This window comes from Rhododendron vialii, chromosome 13a, assembly GCF_030253575.1.
Source record: "Rhododendron vialii isolate Sample 1 chromosome 13a, ASM3025357v1".
Lineage (NCBI taxonomy): Eukaryota > Viridiplantae > Streptophyta > Magnoliopsida > Ericales > Ericaceae > Rhododendron > Rhododendron vialii.
This window is the reverse complement of record NC_080569.1, coordinates 5,929,301-5,947,564: the sequence shown is the minus strand read 5'-3', so window position 1 is coordinate 5,947,564 and position 18,264 is coordinate 5,929,301. Positions and strand designations below refer to the sequence as shown.

The 18,264-nt window shown below is 37.2% G+C and overlaps 1 protein-coding gene and 1 long non-coding RNA gene across 10 annotated transcripts; one reads left to right on the top strand and one right to left on the bottom strand.

Annotated features, from left to right (window-relative positions):
• Positions 1-1,717: 1,717 nt before the first annotated feature.
• Positions 1,718-17,054, top strand: LOC131312747 (protein FAR1-RELATED SEQUENCE 12-like). Of its 9 annotated transcripts, none has more exons than XM_058340699.1 (7): positions 1,720-1,833; positions 6,887-6,952; positions 7,042-7,213; positions 9,107-10,469; positions 12,255-12,360; positions 13,484-14,055; positions 16,540-17,054. In XM_058340699.1, coding segments are annotated over exons 5-7 (789 nt in total). In that variant the 5' UTR covers positions 1,720-1,833; positions 6,887-6,952; positions 7,042-7,213; positions 9,107-10,469; positions 12,255-12,359; the 3' UTR covers positions 16,756-17,054. The 9 variants fall into 9 exon arrangements, with proteins under 9 accessions (XP_058196681.1, XP_058196682.1, XP_058196684.1 ...); XM_058340701.1 differs by having other exon boundaries at positions 13,481-14,055; XM_058340700.1 differs by having other exon boundaries at positions 12,255-14,055.
• LOC131312757 (uncharacterized) lies at positions 10,256-12,331 on the bottom strand. Its single transcript, XR_009195959.1, has 2 exons — positions 12,242-12,331; positions 10,256-12,000 (listed from the first exon to the last, which is right to left on the bottom strand). It is a non-coding gene; the product is annotated as an uncharacterized LOC131312757 (long non-coding RNA).
• Positions 17,055-18,264: the final 1,210 nt, after the last annotated feature.

The following is an 18,264-nucleotide window of genomic DNA, read 5'->3' as shown; positions in this document are numbered from 1 at the left end:
TATGGCCCGGCGTGGCCGCCGGTACGATTTCCCTCCGCCGGCACCTATTATCATAGCAACAGTCTTATTTTTTGTATAAGGCAACTTCAAACTCAAAAATTATGTGTTTACGCAAATAATTTTTCTACCACTATGGATCTTGTTTGATAGATCTTATTGAGATCTTTAATACGGTGCAAAAAAAATTGAACTTTTTTTTTTCATTTGCATTATTTTTGAGTTTGAAAATGTGAAAGAAACTTTTTATTTGAATTTTGTGGAATGACCCTTCTTATTTTTGAATGAGAAGTGGCAAAATAAGTACTTATTTTTTAAGAAGGTTTCTGGAACGGAGCCTTAAACAGCCTCTAAACCCTAACGAGTTGGAGAAGTACAACGCACGCGCCACTATGGAGTGCGTGTTAGTAAATACTACTACTAGTAAGAAATATCATTATCGTCCTCCTTATCGTACCAGATTGATGTTCAATCCTCCTCGTGCTTTGTCCCCCCACTAGGTTGGGTCCCCCACTGTTATTATGGTGCTCTACAGCTGCATCAATCATCCTGGACCTTCTCCCCACGTGGAGTATGTACGAGCCAGCTGGATACAGATTGCGATTTGCCAGATGTGGCCCCCGCTTATTACAATGATATTTCAGGGTTTTTTTTTCCCTCTTGTGGTAAATTCTGCTTGAGGAATAGTAGTTTTTTTTTTTCCCAGAAAGGTTAATGGTACAGATTTTTAAAATCTGTACCAGCGTGTATAAATCCCACAGTAAAGATTAAGGTACAGCAGTGGGTGTACAGCAGCCCCGTACAGATGGGTTTTGCGTCCTTCTCGGATCCCGCAAAGATTATCGGAGCCGCTGGCTAAATTCTGAAGCAAAGTTGGATGATTTGTAAACGCCTTTTCCGATATCGGATTGAGATGATATTTTACAGGGATCATAAACAATATGTTTTGAACAAAATGAGCGGCTCTGATCATCTATGCGGGACCCGAGACGGGCGCAAAACCCATTTGTACGGGACTGCTGTACACCGACTGCTGTACCATTAGCAACTCTCTAAATCCCATTTGAGCCCGTTTCAGCCTTAATTCTAGGACAAAATAAACACCGTAAATAAAGTATTTTAAACAAAATAAACTGTTCCGATCATTTTTTAATTCTAGGACAAAATAAACACCTTAAATAAAATATTTTAAATAAAATAAACTGCACTGGTCATTTTTGGAAACCCGAAACCGGTTCAAATGGGCTTGTACGCTCTAAAATCTGTACCATTAGCACCTTTATTTTTTCCCGTCGAGGTCAGGTATCTGCCATCTGAGCCCAACTTAAGTGCATCTCAATAATCTCTTTCTCAACCGGCAACAAGACTATGGGTACACCGTGGATCTAGTTCGAGATTCCACACAAGTAATCGGAGTCGACCAATATTTTCTTAGAACAATTTTTTTAAGGGTTTCTCGTAAAAAAATTAGTTCATTCTAATATCATTAGGGGCTTGATTAATTATACGCCCAATTTACTAACACGATATTGAGCAAATAAATTGATCAAACTCGTACCACTATGTGATTTGCAAGGACTGACCCTCGGGCTAGGGGAAGTACCCCTTAAATTTCAACGATTTTCTGGTAATGAGTGGTCCTAATCTCTTATCCATATGTGGTCCTTCTTATTAGCGGTAATTAACTGTTCATCTTCTTGTTTATATTTTCTGTGATTTTCTCCGTCTTCTGAAAGCGCTCTCTCTCTCTCTCTCTCTCTCTCTCTCTCTCTCTCACGCACACACACACACACACGGGGACCTGTCCGCAGATATTCAATCTTCGTTGTGACGAAGGTGGCTGGATTTTCCCTATGTCTCTCTTTCTCTCTGTTTCTTTATATGTTTATATTCATGAACTCTCTCTTTCTCAATTTGCCTTCTCTCTCTCTTTTTATTTGTTGCTTTCTAACTGAAGGATAGGTTTCTGCCCCAGAAGATTTGAAATTAGCCCTGTTAAATCCTTTAATTATTGTGTTTTTTCCTAGGTATTACTAGTATTTTTCAGTGTCCCTCGCGCCGTGTTTGGATACGGATTGGTAAAGGGGTTTATTGAGGGGGGGGAAAAAATCCATGTTTCAAGATCAGGCTGTTCAGCACCAGGAAACAAAACCGTATATATTAGAAGTTGAATCTATGGTCATTTTCTTTTTTCCGCTGTTCTTGCTTTGAAAGTTGAAAAGATTAAGCCCCAAGGGTTAGACGGTTGGTTTAATGGTGGGTTTGCTCTCCACATATTGACCATAGTTTAATCTTTGGGTCAGGCAGTAAGAAAATAGTTTTTTGTAAATTCCTTGCCTTTGACCGGACCGGGAAGAGAAATAGTTGAGGTGCGTATAAGCCGGCCCAGACACCCCTAACCATCGAACCAATAAAAAGTAGAAAGGGTTTCAAGATTCATACTTTTTATAGAATAGCAGGTTAGGGTTTCCGGAGGTGTTAACGTTGTTGGCCATGACTTCTAGGTATCTGGTTTCAGCTTCTTGATTCCTCCTGATTTTGACACATTGTACTCTAGTGATAGAATGTTTATTGGTTCAATTTAGTAGTACACACAGATTGCGATTGAGTTGTCTTTGTTGCCTGTAAGTAATTGAAGTTGACTTGGGCTTCATAGTTGTTCGATCAGTATAGTTTCGGAATCGAATTGCTAATCAACTTGGTCATTCTTTAAACTGTTAATCGTCAATTAGGTTATGATTTCTAGGATATTTGAAGAGAGAGAGAGAGAGAGAGTGTGTGTGTGTGTGTCTATATATATATATAAATAAAATTATGCCTTTGCCTAAAAAAGTAGTATTGTAATAATGCTTATTCAGGCCTAGTACAATAAGAAGCTTGTCCTTGCTCTTAAGTGATGAATTGAGGATCGCAGGTCCTTGTAGGGAAGATCCTCTACAATAAGAAGCTTGTCCTTACTCTTAATTGATGAATTGAGGATCGCATGTCCTAGTAGGGAAGACCCTCTACAATAAGAAGCTTGTCCTTACTCTTAATTAATGAATTGAGGATCGCATGTCCTAGTAGGGAAGGCCCTCGCTTGTATTGCAAGAGGTTTGGATTCGATTTGGGACTTTAGGCCCTTGGGTGTTTGGTCTTACATTAATCTATCTGGACTTTTAGACCAACGGGTGTGGATTTCGTCCTAATGGGTTTCCCATGTTTGGTTTCTTGCCAAACTTGGGGGTTAGGTCTTAGATGAGCATAGAATTACTCTTAGCATTGTAGATCCTTTGGGTCTCGGGTTAGGAGGCTTGATGTTATCATTCCTTGTTCCTATTAATTTTTGTTAACAATTTCAGAGATTAATGAAATTTTTTTATCTTTAAAAAAAAAAAAAAGAGGTTTGGATTCAATGAATTCGGTGATTCAAATTACTCTTTTTAAGGACTTGAGGATTATAATATGCCATCTATTGTCTCTAGGTCCCTCTATGATGTTACTCTCGATGCCTTGATTGTTCAATTCATACACGTATGGAACTGTGAAAGGAAGAATCGAAGCTGAAAATAAAAAGTTGATACTCCCTCCGTCCCTTTTTTTGTGTTCAGTATTCCATTTTGGGCTATCCCTTAATAAGTGTCCATTTTGTAAAGTTAGGGGGTAAAAGTTTGTGTATTGTCTATTTTGTCCCTAAAAGTAAATTTTATTTTGAAAAGTTAATGAGTAAAAGTGTAATGATGATGGGTAAGTAAGGAGAGTGGAGGAAAAAGTTGATGTGAAAGGTGTAATGATGATGTCTTTTTAATAAGTTGGAGTTACGAAGCAGGACACTTAAAAAGGGACGGAGGGAGTAATTTAAATTGATTTGAGAGGAAATTGATACGATATGCATCCATGCAATGTTTTCCGAGGCGATTCTGTGGTTTACTTTTGAGGTGAGGCACAGTAAAGACGCTCTTGGCTATGTAGCATGGACACGGATACGGATACAGATACGGACACAAACACGGGACACGGCAATTCTAAAAAAATGGGAATACGAACACGGCGGGGGACACGCCACGTGCATAAATAAATAAATAATAAATATATGTACATATATATATAATTATGAACCATTGTATATGAATAATTTCACAAATTGTATAAAATTTTTTCAAAGAGAAAATTATAGTTTAACCCAAATGTTTTGAATAATTTCATATTAACCTCCAAAAATTTTAAAAAATTACATTTTGACCCCTAGCTGTGTCCCTAGCAGTGTCCCCTATCAAAACATAATAAAAATTATTGAACACACCACGTGGTGTGTCCAATATGTGTCCCCGTCGTGTCCCCATGTCCAATACGTGAACATAACGCCTTTTTGGAGTGTCGGTGCTACGTAGGCTCTTGGCATTGATTTTTAGGTAGAGAACCAAAAAGGTGTCCGCCTATCCATTGAAGGCATACTGAGGCGCATGTGCGATTTTCACATCTTTTTTGTCCATACTACGGAAGCGAATGCATCCGGAGATCGAGTTAGTTCTTTTTTTTTTGTGTAAGTGAAGAGTCGATGCATTATAAGTTGTTAGAGCTAAGACGAAGGGTTTTCACTTTTTCGCGAGACCGACTTAGAGTGCTTTTAAAAGTTGGATCTATTAACGCTCTATATTTTTCATGCTAAACATGTTTGTTTTTTTGTGAATTCTATCTTCTATTTCTTTTTTCTTTTTTTGTGAGGCACATTTGTATGGCGCAACCACTATTCCTCTATTTTATGGCATTTTTGTGTAATTTTATTGTTTAAGAATAGAAAGTGAAAACATCTAAGGCTTCCACCTCATGCCTTGAGGCTTACGCCTTACACCTAGCCTCGTGATAGGTCAACAGCCTCGCTTTGCACTTTAGCCTCTAAAAACTTTGCATCCATGTACAATAATTTATGTACCTATTATAGGTGTCCAACTTCGAAAGTTTCAGTACTGACATTTGTATTACCAAAATTAAAGTGCAAGAAGACCATACAAAATCAATTGTTCTAAGAAAATAACTAAGACAATTCAAGGTTTCTTTGTTTTCATTCTTCTATCTTCAAAATTCTAGAGTCCTAATACTCATTTTAAAAGGCTTTGATTGTCCAAATTGCCACACTTTTTCAAACATCTCGTTGATGACTCCAAATAATTCCTTTTCCAGGTGTAACATGTTGGTAAAGTGAATCGACTTTTAGGTGTATCGAACCATATTGCATGATTTTTGTATTCATGCTTTGCCCATAGATATGAATCGAGAGTGTGATGTATTCATTGTACGATGTATATCTTGAATCGTATGGTTCTGATTACAGAGGTATTTGAATAGTTGGCGATTGCCAGTATCTGTGATTTTGGTTCTTGGGAAGTGGTTTCATGTGGGATTTATTGTCATGCTATTGGAAATTATTAGATATTTAAAAAGTCAAGATTTCAAGATCATCGCTCTAGACTAGTCTTTAAATTTATGTTACATAATTTTCATTAAGATGAACCCCCTAGGACTCTTAAAATATTTTGGAACATTTCATTAGTATGCTTAATTACTCTTGCTAGCATTTTTTTCTTTCAATGTACCTTTTTCGAAAGATCTATTTTTCTTTCTTAAATAGCTAGGGAGGACTCTTAGACAGCTCTGGATGTTCCTTTGAAAGTGCTGTCTGTTAAGGATTTTAGGTTTAGAGGATCCCCAATTTCACTTTCTATCACTTTGGATTTTTGTCATTAAAAGAAAAAGATGCATAGAAATAACTTCTAGATAGTTCTTTGAGCCCCATATATAGTTCAGTGATTATCTCTTCGCCATTCCCTTTCATGACTAATCTAGCATTTTGTTTTATTATTACCTTTCTATTCGTTGCACGAGGTAGATTTGGGGTTATCTTCTAAAGAAACCTTCACACATTGTATTGGACGAGAAGACAGTGGTCGCGGGCTAGAGCCACGAGAAGTATAGTTTGACACGAGTGGCATTTGTGGACTTTTAGAGTTAGTTTTGGGTAAACTAGGTAGGAGTTAGTAACTCTTACGCACCTAGAGTCACATGCTTTTGATCAAGTAGTAAGTTAAGTTGGTCGGTTAGTTTCTGGATTTCATTTGGGAGATAATTTATCTTGGAGTTTCAAAGTACAAAGTATTTGTGCTTGTCCTTTTAAATTCAACGTTGATTGATTATTTATGGATCTCTTTTGTACTTCGAGTTGGATTAGTTTAAGGTTGGTAATTTTAATAGGAATAATTTTTTAAAGATTTGTCTATTCACTCTCTCTAAGCGAATTCTTCTCTGACTCCGCATTTGTCTCGTGGGTGTTTCATTTTCGTGGTTCCCACTCATTGGTTTGCGTTGCTTATATGTTCCTCATGATACTTTATTATTTATGGTTTTTACTTCTAGCCATAAAATCACTTGACAAAACAAATCATTTACCACCAAATTGAAGGTGGGATGACAATCTTGAGCAAAATTTCTTCTCCCATCTAACATGCAGCTGACTAGTAAGAAAGAGTTTGATAGGGAAAGGTCAATTGATCAATCTTCCTTTAAGTGGATTTTGCTACTTTTGGACCGTCCGAGGAATTTATTAGTTTTGGGAAGAAAGACTTGAAGGGACTTAAGTATTACCATCATTCGACACATTTATCTTAATATAAATAAATTTGTGCTTCTTGTGGTGGTTTTGTGTCTTTTGAGGCTTCTTGTTTAATCAAGAGTAAGTATGAGGATTTCTTGTTTGATATACTTCAATGCATAATCTCTTGCTTGTGTTATTCATGTCCATTACTTTCTCCGATTGAGGTCCTTTTAATTTTCTCCATACATTAGTCAAAAAAATAGATTATTGTTTATCCTTGTTGGCCGTTCAAATTGAAGATACGTGGATTCTGAATTGCAGAGCTTTCCAAAACAATTGAGGAGGTGAAAATAGTTGAAAGTGCTATCGATGGATATTTTCTTCAAGGTCCATTCCATTCTCTGTTAGATCAATTAAGTTTTTGATTTGATCCTTCTTAAATTGTATCTTATCTGTGCTTTTGCTCTTTGTTGCAGAAAAATTCTGATTTGGCTTACGATTTCCTGACAAGGAGAGAGAGCACGCTAGTCGGCATTTCATGCATAGGACATGACTGTTTACAAGCGTGCTCTCTTTCGTTGTCATAAATTTGCTTGCCAATGTGGGTTGTTTTCCTGTCCGTTTGCATCACAGGTGCAGCATCAACAGGTGACTTCTGCCAATAGCTTGGATTTAGTTTTTGGTTTTGTTACTTTGATAATTGAAAATTTTCAAGTTCCTTCAACATTTACGACACTATTTAGTGCTTCTAAGTGAAATTCAATTCTCTTAAATGTATAAGAGGTTGTGCTTTTTTCTTTTTCTTTTTTTTTTGACTTTAACATCTGTAAAAGTTAGATGAATAAAGTAGAAATTTGATGGTTGCCTATGCACAACTTCCGTGCTGTTGAGATTTTCAACTTACCTATAAAAATAGGGTTTCTAAAGCTTGAAAAAAATAAATTCTATTTCTGGCCAATGACTTGATAAGTTTTCTACTCTAAGATCATTTGTGTATTTGATTGAAGATCACCAAAAGCATTATAAGTAAATATTGTGGTTGATTTTCGGATGATGACTCTTTCAAAGTGGGCTGTTTTTCCATATAGAAAATTCTATGTTTTGTGTTTTTCAGCACCCATTGCCTCCACTTCCCGTTAACTTTGCAATAGGCTGGTACTGAGTATTTATGTTATTTTTATGTTTTACAAAGCGAACAGTCATATTGTCATTTACACTTCAGTAAATAAGTTTGGAAGAGCTACAAATTATAGGTAATCATTAAGTTTCTTTATCATGGTAATTAGAGAAAACAAATATAAACTTTTTGACACTTTAGTTCGATGTAAAAGCTGTGCGTACATGATTTATGGTATTAGAACTTGTTTTAGCTAAAACATGTTGCAGATCTTACCCACTTAATTATTTTCTTGCTGCTAAAATGCACCCCATATATTTATAGATTTGCAGTTGAAGGGGCATATATTTTATGCGATTAACCAATGTCACAGGAGGATTCTAAAACTTTCTTTTAGATTTTTTCCATGGAACTAAGTTGGTTTCTCAAAATTTCTTAGTGTACGTAACCCATTTTATGAAATTGGAATTTTCATGAATAAGAGGGTCACTTCACAATATGATTGAGTGGGTAGATTGCATCCTACCTTATTTTTGTTCTATAAAAGACTTGAATTGTAGTCTTTCAAAAAGTAATTTTATCTAGCTAGATTACTAAACTAGATGATCTTTTAGGCTTTCCCATTCACTAGGCCATATAAAGAGGTGGGCTTTGGTTTGCTGATGTGTCAATTCTTGTCCACTTCCCGGGCTAATTCTAGCTTCTGGGTATGTAGATTATTCTTAGTGAGTTGATAGAATCAGTTTTTATTTTTATTTTTTCATATAGTAGGAAAATTGAATTGTGACCTTCAAGATGGATTTTGTACATTTCAATGCTTTATCCATTGAATATTTTCCCTTACAAGACAAATAAATAAATAGTTGGTTACTCAAATTGATGGAATTGAATCACTTGTTCTACATTGTTTTGGGATATGAACGCTCATTCTACCATCCACTTATTGTATCCTTGTCCTCATATTTTTAGGTGAACATACGTAATGCACTATATTAGTAAGAGTTATGCTCATGTGAGAGTTTTCTGACCTTTCACCAAAACTTTCACCTTTTTCTTCTTTTAGAGACCACTTAAAAAATTGGAGCAAGCAACCACAATGCATCAGAATCATTAGATTCAATTTGCTATAGGTTCAAGCTCAAGCATCTATAAATGGATCAACACAACCCCATTTAGGAGGGCTCTTCCTCAAAAGGGGGAAGGAAACAAAGGTGATTAAGCAAAAAATAACCAAAAAATGTACTCAGCTGTGTACTTTTTTTTCTCATCAAAAGTTTGATAACAATGTACAACGTCATATACAAATCTAAGTGTGAGTGTGTCAAAATGATGAGTATATCTTCGCAGTTAGCTGTATCACTGTGTTCATCATTGTTGTATGCTTGTATTAAGCAAGGTGCATTTCAATCTACATGTTTTCTCAGATGATGCAGTTAAGATTTGAAGATCCGTGAGTAGTATGTCACAGTGATGAGTTCAACCGCTACCGCAGCTTCTCTTAAGTTTGCAAGTTTCTTACAAAGGTTTGCGTTTTTTTTATTGTGTTTGCTGTTGAATCTGTGCTATTTTTCAAAAGACCTGTTGGCATCTGCGCATACTGTTATTGGTAACCTTCTTGGTGCATTTTGGTTTTGATGTTTAGTGTTACTGGATTTGCTGTAGAAGTTTTGATGTAGAATGAGTTTCTGCAATCTATATTTCCATTGAAGACACGACACCTTCACTTGTCATCATGCATGCACAAGAAATCGGCAGGTATCAAACCGGGATGTACACCTGACTTCATGAAACGATCGTGCTCTTATGCAATTCGTATGATGCTAAGTAGTATCAAACTTGAGTTATGTTCTTCTCTACAGGTTTGGTTGGATGTATAAAACAACCATGTTGTCATGTTTTGGTATTCCCTTATAATTTAAGGGCGAATATGATATACTGAAGTGAACTTCTTGGTACTTTCACAAATTTTCTTCCCCCTTAACTTCGACGGAAGAGTACTATCGGATTGGGGATCTCAAAAGTTTCTAGAGAGAATCTGTAGTCTTGCCATATCTGGTGTCTATGAGGCCATTCACTTCTTCTTGGAGGTGACATCATCTTTGTTTGTGACATCCTTCGGTTGGACCGGAGGTTTTAATTTCACCTTCTCAGGACTCGTTCATATGATTGCTTTGCTTCTGTTTGTGTGAAGATATAGTTGACTAGGGGTCATAACAAAGGAGCAGAGGGTGAATACTCTTATTTTTACTTTTACTTTTTCAATATTCTTTTTCAGTCTTTCAGATATGAGATGGAACTTGTTCTTTTTGATGACTATAGGAATTTTTTCTTTATAGGCGGTTTTACATCCTTAAGCAACTGGGTTTTTGCGTCTTGGGTAAGGAATTTATATATATGTGTGTGTGTGTGTGTGTTCACAAATGGTGGGTTTCTTTATAGGCCTTGTGGTTTTAGCTAGCTCTATTGCTCTAGAAACATGTTTGGCTTTTGTCAACTTCAGTTCATGCCCTAATGTACAAGATGTTTCATGCTTGCTAGATGGTGCAACGCGTTGCAGTGATCTTCTATTCATCATTGCTTGGGTTTCGGCAATGGCAATGGTAATCATAGTATTCTTCGGTGTACCGTAGCACTCACTTGGTGATGTCCAGCATGTTTTGAGTTTTTAGAGGATCTGGATAAAGAAGGGCATGTTGGACAAAGGAACATATATAGATTCGGATACAAAGGTGTCCAGAACCGCTCAATGTGTGAGAGCTTCGGGTGCATCAATCGTGTGAGACTCATGTATGTATTGACTTCACACACATTTGTGTCCTCATATGTCCCTCTATTTGTATCTGTAGCATTACTCATAGATAATTCATTCGGTTGTATTAATGACCACAAAATTCGGTGGTTACGGAAAACTTTCTCTAATGCATTTGATTGCGAGTAGTAGTACATTGGTACTAGTATGTGTTCTTCTCATGACAACATCTCCAATTTCAAGCCATTCCTCCTGCCAAATCTACAATTTGTTTAGATTATCCAAGAAAGTTATCTCTAGCCCTATATCAATTCCCTTTCTAAGTTAGGGCTTTGCAAATCTTGTGCCAAATTAATTTCTTAGCACGTGATCTGCCTCGAGCCTGGCTAACTTCTTGTGCCCCTCTCTGATGATGATTTTTTTTTTTTGGTAAATCATCTCTCTGATGATGGGGCCAACTAAAGGCCAAAATTATATTTCTCTACTGCTATTGGAGCAACATTGTCAAATAATAACATGTTAAAGAATGACTTTGACTTCGAAAAAACATTAGAGCTAGATGACACTCTAATTAATAGGGGTCTGAAAAGTTTTGTTGGGAACCTACTTAGAAGAGATGATAACATGTTAAATGTGAGTTTAACATTTTTTTACCTCCCATTACTTTATTTTTTTACTAGAGTTGCTGCATCAAGTACATTCTATTTCTTTGGACGAACAAATTGTAAATGGGTAACGTAGACAGTAGATAGTGGCAGAACCTAAGACAAAATGTGTGGATCACAAATGTGATGAAGAAGAGGCCTAGGGCACGACGTGGAGGTGTCAGTGTATCCAAGGACGACATTGAATTATTACTCCTGTATTTTGCTCAACCAAATTTTCTCACACTTTCTTTAACTTTTCCTTGCATTTCACTCATAATCTATAACAACGCGCATCAACTGACTTGTCAACCCTTAGCCTAAATACGTAGCTTAAAAGGTTAACCTAAGGTTAAAAGTAGTTGGTGGACGTTTCGCTATATATTACTCTTAATTTCCTCTACCCACCGATGTAAGACTATGGATGTGGGATCTCACATAATCATTTTCTCATCTCTTCTTTTTTTTCCTCTTTTCCCTGTGTTCCCAACAGAGCAAGGGTATTGTTATCCAGGGGAAAAAAAAAAAACCTAAAAATAAGGCATTTTTAGCAAGCAATAAGTCCTATAATTACAAAACACATTATACATTCAAATACCCAAATTAACTCTTTAACATTATTATAGGCCCCTCCACACACAGTGTGTGGGGGCTCATATTTAATGTGAGAGAGTTTGAAAGTGTACAAGTGTTTGTGGTTGTAGCAAATCGGCAAGCAAGAGGGTAGTACAGTTATTATGAATAATCTGTTAACGTCGTTAAACACAAAAGGACAGGACTGACAAGTGACAAGGGAGGTCCTTGTCATTTCAGAAAATTGGGGGAGGTATCTGTTATTGTCTCTGTTAACGTCGTTAAACACAAAGGACAGGACTGACAAGTGACAAGGGAGGTCCTTGTCATTTCAGAAAATTGGGGGAGGCATCTGTTATTGTCGAGTTGAGTTTTATTCGCTATCCATTTAGGAGGGTGAATATTATCTTCTTTTTTATTAGTTGGAACGGTATATATCCCACCACAAAGTGATATCATGTTTATCAAAAAAAAAAAATGTATTACATGGTTAGCATGACATCAGTTTGTGATGGGATCCATACAATTTCAACCAATAAGAGAAAGGAAGGATAATGTTCATCTTCTTTCAAAGAGCGTGAACAAAATTGCACTTGTTATTGTCAGGTTCCTCGGGGAGGTCAGTGAAGTTTTTACCCTTTGATAATTTCTTACTAACCGCTGTGCTCCAAAGTTGTAATCGCTGAGGCTGCGAAGCAAAACCCCGTCCCCAGTGAGTCTCTCTCTCTCTCTCTCTCTCTCTCTCTCTCTCATTCTATTACGCTGCCCTTGAAACCACACAATCGTTTCCAATGGAAGATAAAACTATTATATGTATATGTTTGAATCCAAGGACTTAAAACTACAGCGGAAAGACACTGAAAACCCTAGAACTGACTGTCCTCGCCTTTGCTTCTACATATACATGGAAAATAATCATGTCTATAAGGCTTCAATTCATTCACGGTGTTTGGATACAAGGAATCAATCAAAAGGATTTCTCAGTAGCTTCCTGATAATCGTATTGTGTTTTTTTTTTTTAATCACTATCCGAACCTCGGATTGACGAAGATGATAGCTTTTGCGTTCGAACGTTTGAATGTGTAGGGTTTGCTTTCTTCTTAGTCTAGATTCAGATTTTTCCCTTCTTTTTTTTCTCCAAATAGGAATTATTTTGGTGGGTTTTGTTGGACGGGGTATTTTTTTTTTTTTACGGTCCAATTTAGTCATATCCAGATTTGAGAAAGTCGATAAAATTGCATTAGAAATACTTCTTTAATTTGTTTGATTGAGTGCAGGTTTATATGCACCGGTAAGTATGCAATTCCACTATTCTGAACTCCTAAATGTAGGTTTAGAGCCAGTGGCGGACGCAGAATCTTATTGTGGGGACCAAATCATAGGTATTCATATATTAACAACATAATATCATCTTTATATAATAATCACACAATTTTGAGGGGACCATTCTTCATAATTCTTACAAACAAAACCTAAAATGTAATGAAAATTGGGAGGCAGGCACTGTTTGGTGGTATGGTTTTCAAATTTTGATGTCTTCGTTTTTTATTACAGAAGCAGTGGAAAGAATTCCGAACGAAACAACACCAAAAAGTTTGTAAACGATCACAAGCTCCTATGACACCATCATAAGCTCCAACACAGACCCAGGCATCATCAAAATGCTCCATATAGGGGCAACAACACAATCTATAACTCTCTCATAAGCTCCAAGAAAATACCATTTTGAATTGTAAGATGGTTTTTAATGTTTCCTATGGATGTGAACACTAAAAAATTGAATCTGCTCTCACATTGGATTTGGGACATTGACTTTGTTCACATTGTTTTAGCAGTGAATTTCTCGACACATATGAGTCAGCATTTCAAGATGACTGAAGAGCCTGCTGGAATACAACCTGATGCAGATATGAACGACTCTGATGCAGACAACAAGATGGCAGAAAGTATGTTTGGAAGGGAGATCTGTGGGTCCGAGGGAGAAATGCTCGCGTTATACGATGAAAGAGAATTAATTATTCATGAAACGGATGGTAATGGGGAACCTTACATTGGAATGGAGTTTGAGTCTGAAGAGGCTGCCATGGCATTCTATGATGCATATGCAAAGCGCATGGGGTTCATCATCCGTGTCGGTAACTGCCATCGTTCAAGTCATGATGGGTCACTTATTAGTCGCAGGTTTCTTTGTAATAAAGAAGGTTTTAGGGTAAATAATAGGAAATTAAAGAGGCTTGAAGTGAGGAAGCCGAGGGAGTTAACTAGGGAAGGATGCAAGGCCATGATAATGGTGAGGAAGGAGAAATCTGAAAAATGGGTTGTCACAAAACTTGAAACAGTGCATAGTCACCCGTTGGGGATACCTGCAGGGAAGGGTCGTCGTGGCACAGTTCAGGCCCGGCCTCAGGTTAGTTGAGATAATCATTAGCATGAGTAACTTACTTTTGTTTCGCGACATGCACACTTGTTCTTTATCTTTACTCTTTATTATCTCTCTACTCTAGTTGAGTCTAGTTTTGTAGCAATTTCTTGTCCATCTTTACTTGTTTAAGCCTCTTAAGGCCTGGCATCCTTGTCAGAATCGCAACAATGTGCACAACTTCCACTGATTGTTCTCCCCTTCCCTTTCTACTGTCTTCTTTAGTTCTATAAACTATTCTCCAATGGGTTAAACTTATGATACTTTTCTGGTCCACACTGCTGACAATACCCATAGAAACTATAGCATGTAGAGACAGAATTTTAAGTTGGTACAACACCACGCCCCTGGGTGGCAGTTTAGTGAATGTCTTGTTGCTGCATATTGACAACCACTAGTCAATCTTTTGGTCTCTATAATTCGCCATTGAAATTGCTTGCATATGTGCACAAAGATAGTGGTGGATTATATTTACCTGCATCATGTATTTGCCAGGGAGTTTCAGTTGTCCTTATGTTTTTAACAAGTCTTTCAGCTCTTGCCTGAATGGTGATAGACTCATTTAGTGGATCGCCCTTTCAGGTGAGATAGTAAATCACGAAATTACTTGAGTAGGAGGATATCCTATCATTGATCTGTTTTGGTCTTGCTCCCCAAAGTCACCATACGCAAAGTTAAGGCTATTCGGGTTAAGCCCTCCATGAGTGATGTATATGTTCGCGGAATTTGCCCAACCCTTTACCAGTAAATAAGTAGAAGAAAAAACTGATGTGTAAATTCATACTCTGATACATACATAAAAGCAATGCTGCATGGAAGTCTTCATCCCTTAAAGCCGCACATCGAAATCTTTTGATCTGGTACAAAAGCTGCTAGTTTCTGTTGAATCATAGTTTGCATTAAGGCATCAGAGATGAATTGCATTTCCGGTGTAAGATACGACCAAGATTCTACGGCATTTCAGGTCTCTAACCTATATGACCAAGATTCTATGGCCTCACCCTCAAGGGAGGCTCCAGGATTTTCGTCCAGCATGACAAAAACGTAAAGAAATTTTTTGTATACAATGCTCTATATTAAATAAACATATTTCTTTTGGTTGGCAATTTATTGGGCCTAGTTAATTTTGTTTTTTGGGCTATAGGATCTACTTACTCACAAATTTAAGTGAATTTCCATTTACTTTGTCTAAATGACTCAGTACCGACAATATCAAATAAAAACTAAATTATATGTAAAAAAAATACAAAATTTTAGTGCATTTTTTGAACCCAAGGGTTCACTTGAACCCCCTTGGGATAAAGTGCAGCCGCCCCTACTCGCCTTAATAAATTTTTATCGTGCCACTTCCTCTTGACATGCAAGGTTACCCCGTAAAGTTTCAGCATCCCATACCGCGATCGATTTTATAGTTAGTTGAAACAGATGTGCTATTCACACAGATGAATGGCGTACAGATCATGCACTGATCAAGTTGTGAGGCCCATTACGGGTCCCATACAAAGAATCTGATCCTTTCATTGAATTTAAAACATTTTTTCAATAGCTTCCGCGAAAAATCAGCTCAATTCAAAATCAAGAAGTACTCCATCCAATCATCTAACTTTTCGTGCAGATTCGAAACTGAACAAAATGTTAGATGATTGGATCAAGTATCTATAGTTATCAGATTGAGCTGATTTTTCACGGGGACCTTTGAAAAAATATTTTAAATTTAATAAACGGCTCGAATCGTTTGTGTGGGACCCGTAGTGGACCCCACATCTCGATCAGTGCAAGATCTGTGCATTATTCGTCTGTGTAGTTATCATTTCTGTAGTTGAAACTTGAAATGTCCCTTAAAAAGTACATGGAGTGTGATGAATCACTGTTAAGCTCAAATCCTGTGTTCGGTAACAGAGACTCAGAATTTGCCACAAATGTCCTAAATTTGGAGACTAATATTTGGTTTTGTAGACAATAATTGTAACTGGTATTCAACATGTCGCAGGCCAATATCAGGCCTGATTGTTGCTCGTCTCTTTTGAGAAAGGGCAAAGCTCCCAGTAGCTAAAAATTGGAAGAGTTACTGAAAAATCCCCTCAACTTTGTTTTTTTATTGAACAGACCCTCAACTTTGTTAGAAGTAGAGTCTTACGGAAAAAGATCCTTCAAGGGCCTGTTGGTTTAACCATAAGCTATATTGCTTGGCAGAGAAGCTGCATTTTGTGAGCATTTACCCTGAAGGCATCGCATTTTTTATTGCTTGTAATGCCATTTCCCTTCTTCCATTATGAAAACAACTTTGTAAGTGACAAAAATCTGTCTGTATCCTCTTCTCTCACCCTTTTTTCCCTGTCCATCTCTATTATATCACTCACTGGTGAAATACATTTCGAAATGATTAGCTGATGTTGTTGCTGGCTCAAATTTCCTACATCTCCGCTTTTTACCTGTAAAAAAAGTGTAACCCGGCTTCCCTTTTATGTGCAGGATGAAAAGGATAAGAAAATTCGGGAGTTATCGACGCAGCTTCAACGCACAAACCAACAGTTGGCAGAGTGCCGAAACAAACTAGACATGGTTTTGAAAGATATAGAAAACCACACTAGCCACCTTACAAAAAGTATCCAAGAAATAGTTGAAAAGGTGAAAGAAGTTGAAGATGAGGAAGAAGAAGAAGAAGAAGATCAGTTACAGCCAAGTTGAAGCGTCAGCATGTAGCTTTACCGAAAAAGAAAGAGAAGTGGTAGCATGTAGGGTTTCCACCATTGATTGCTTTTCCAACTACTACCTAAAATCGCTCCATCCACCAGTCCACACCATACTGGGTTTGTTTTTTCTTCATTTTTCCTGTATATTTTCTTTTTCCTTTTCCCTTTTCCCATTCAATCATTAAACTCTGCTGTTTAGAGAGTATTCTGGTGTATATAGGTCGGAATTGGCATAATGGGAAAGCTCCTCAAAGGCTTGATCATTTTTTGAATGGTCGTGGGCTTGATTTCAAATTTTTAAGTCTACGACAGTGCCTTTGTTTTTTTCTTTTAATACCTTGGTTTTCGGTTCAATATATCGATGGATCATGAACCAATTGCACCATGTATTAGAAGGGGATTTATTTATAATTGGGGTAAACTCGCGCATATTCTGACCCGTCGCATGAATTGATGTTAGAGTTGAACTTTCAGGTTTTGTAAGCCTCCTGGTTGTCAAGCAACTACCAGCATCATAATCCCTTTATAGCATCAATTTCCTCTCAGAACAAAAACATAGAATTACTTTTGTAGAAAGCTGGGATGTGCCATATAAATGTTACGAATGTGTTGGACCTGTTGGTGGATGATAATGATATGCGTAATTTTGGGCATGTTTTTTTGTTAGTTACGCAAGTGGTTACTTTGGGAACTTGGAAGTTTATATATGGTATGGATAGTTTTGAAGAACAGAGAAACTTAGCCGTGAATAAGTTAGTATGCATATTTTTTTTGGTGTCTGTTACTCGTGTTTTTGACGTATGGTACTGTACACATATTTTTTTGTCTCATTAGTTGTGTAACTTTTTTGGAGCCCAACTATATGGTGCCAAATGTACACCTCCTTGTGTAGAACTCATTTCAGGGTCTATACTAATGATCGGAGTATTGTTCTCAATCAAGCTTTTTAGACAAATAAATTTAGCGGTGCTACAGTTTCCGACCAAAGGGATCCTGATCGGATCCCAACGCCCTTCCGGGCACACTCCGGCCACCGGACGGCCGATCCGAGCCATATAAATACAAAAAACATTAAGTGTTTGGATCAAGTGCCTACACACATCGGATGTCGTTGATTCTAGCGAGGGCCCACTCAATTTTTTTTATAGAATTTTTGGACGGCTCGGATCGGCCGTCCAATGGCTGGAGTGTGCCCAGCAAGGCGTCGGGATCCTTTGGGATTGGGAACCGTAGACTTTTCGAAATAAATTCTCTCATCATACAACTCACTTGTTTTGTGCAGCTTCTGTGAATTAAATTCCCACCGACTTCAAATTAATGATTCAATATGCATTTCTCAGGTACAGTTGGGCTGGATCTCATTTTTAGGGGAAATTATTCAGTGCCCTGAGGACAAGAGCCTCTTTCATCTCACAAGACAAAATATATGAACTCCGTCTTAATACATATATATATGATATAAAAGAGAATTGAAACACCATATGGCGAGGAATTAGAAAGCCAC

What these genes read in the sequence shown, in the direction of transcription:
- LOC131312747 (XM_058340700.1), top strand. Translation starts at nt 13,396, where the DNA reads ATGTTTCCTATGGATGTGAACACTAAAAAATTGAATCTGCTCTCACAT. An exon ending in CAGTTCAGGCCCGGCCTCAG is followed by an intron (nt 14,056 to 16,539) that starts GTTAGTTGAGAT and finishes TTTTATGTGCAG; the next exon opens with GATGAAAAGGATAAGAAAAT.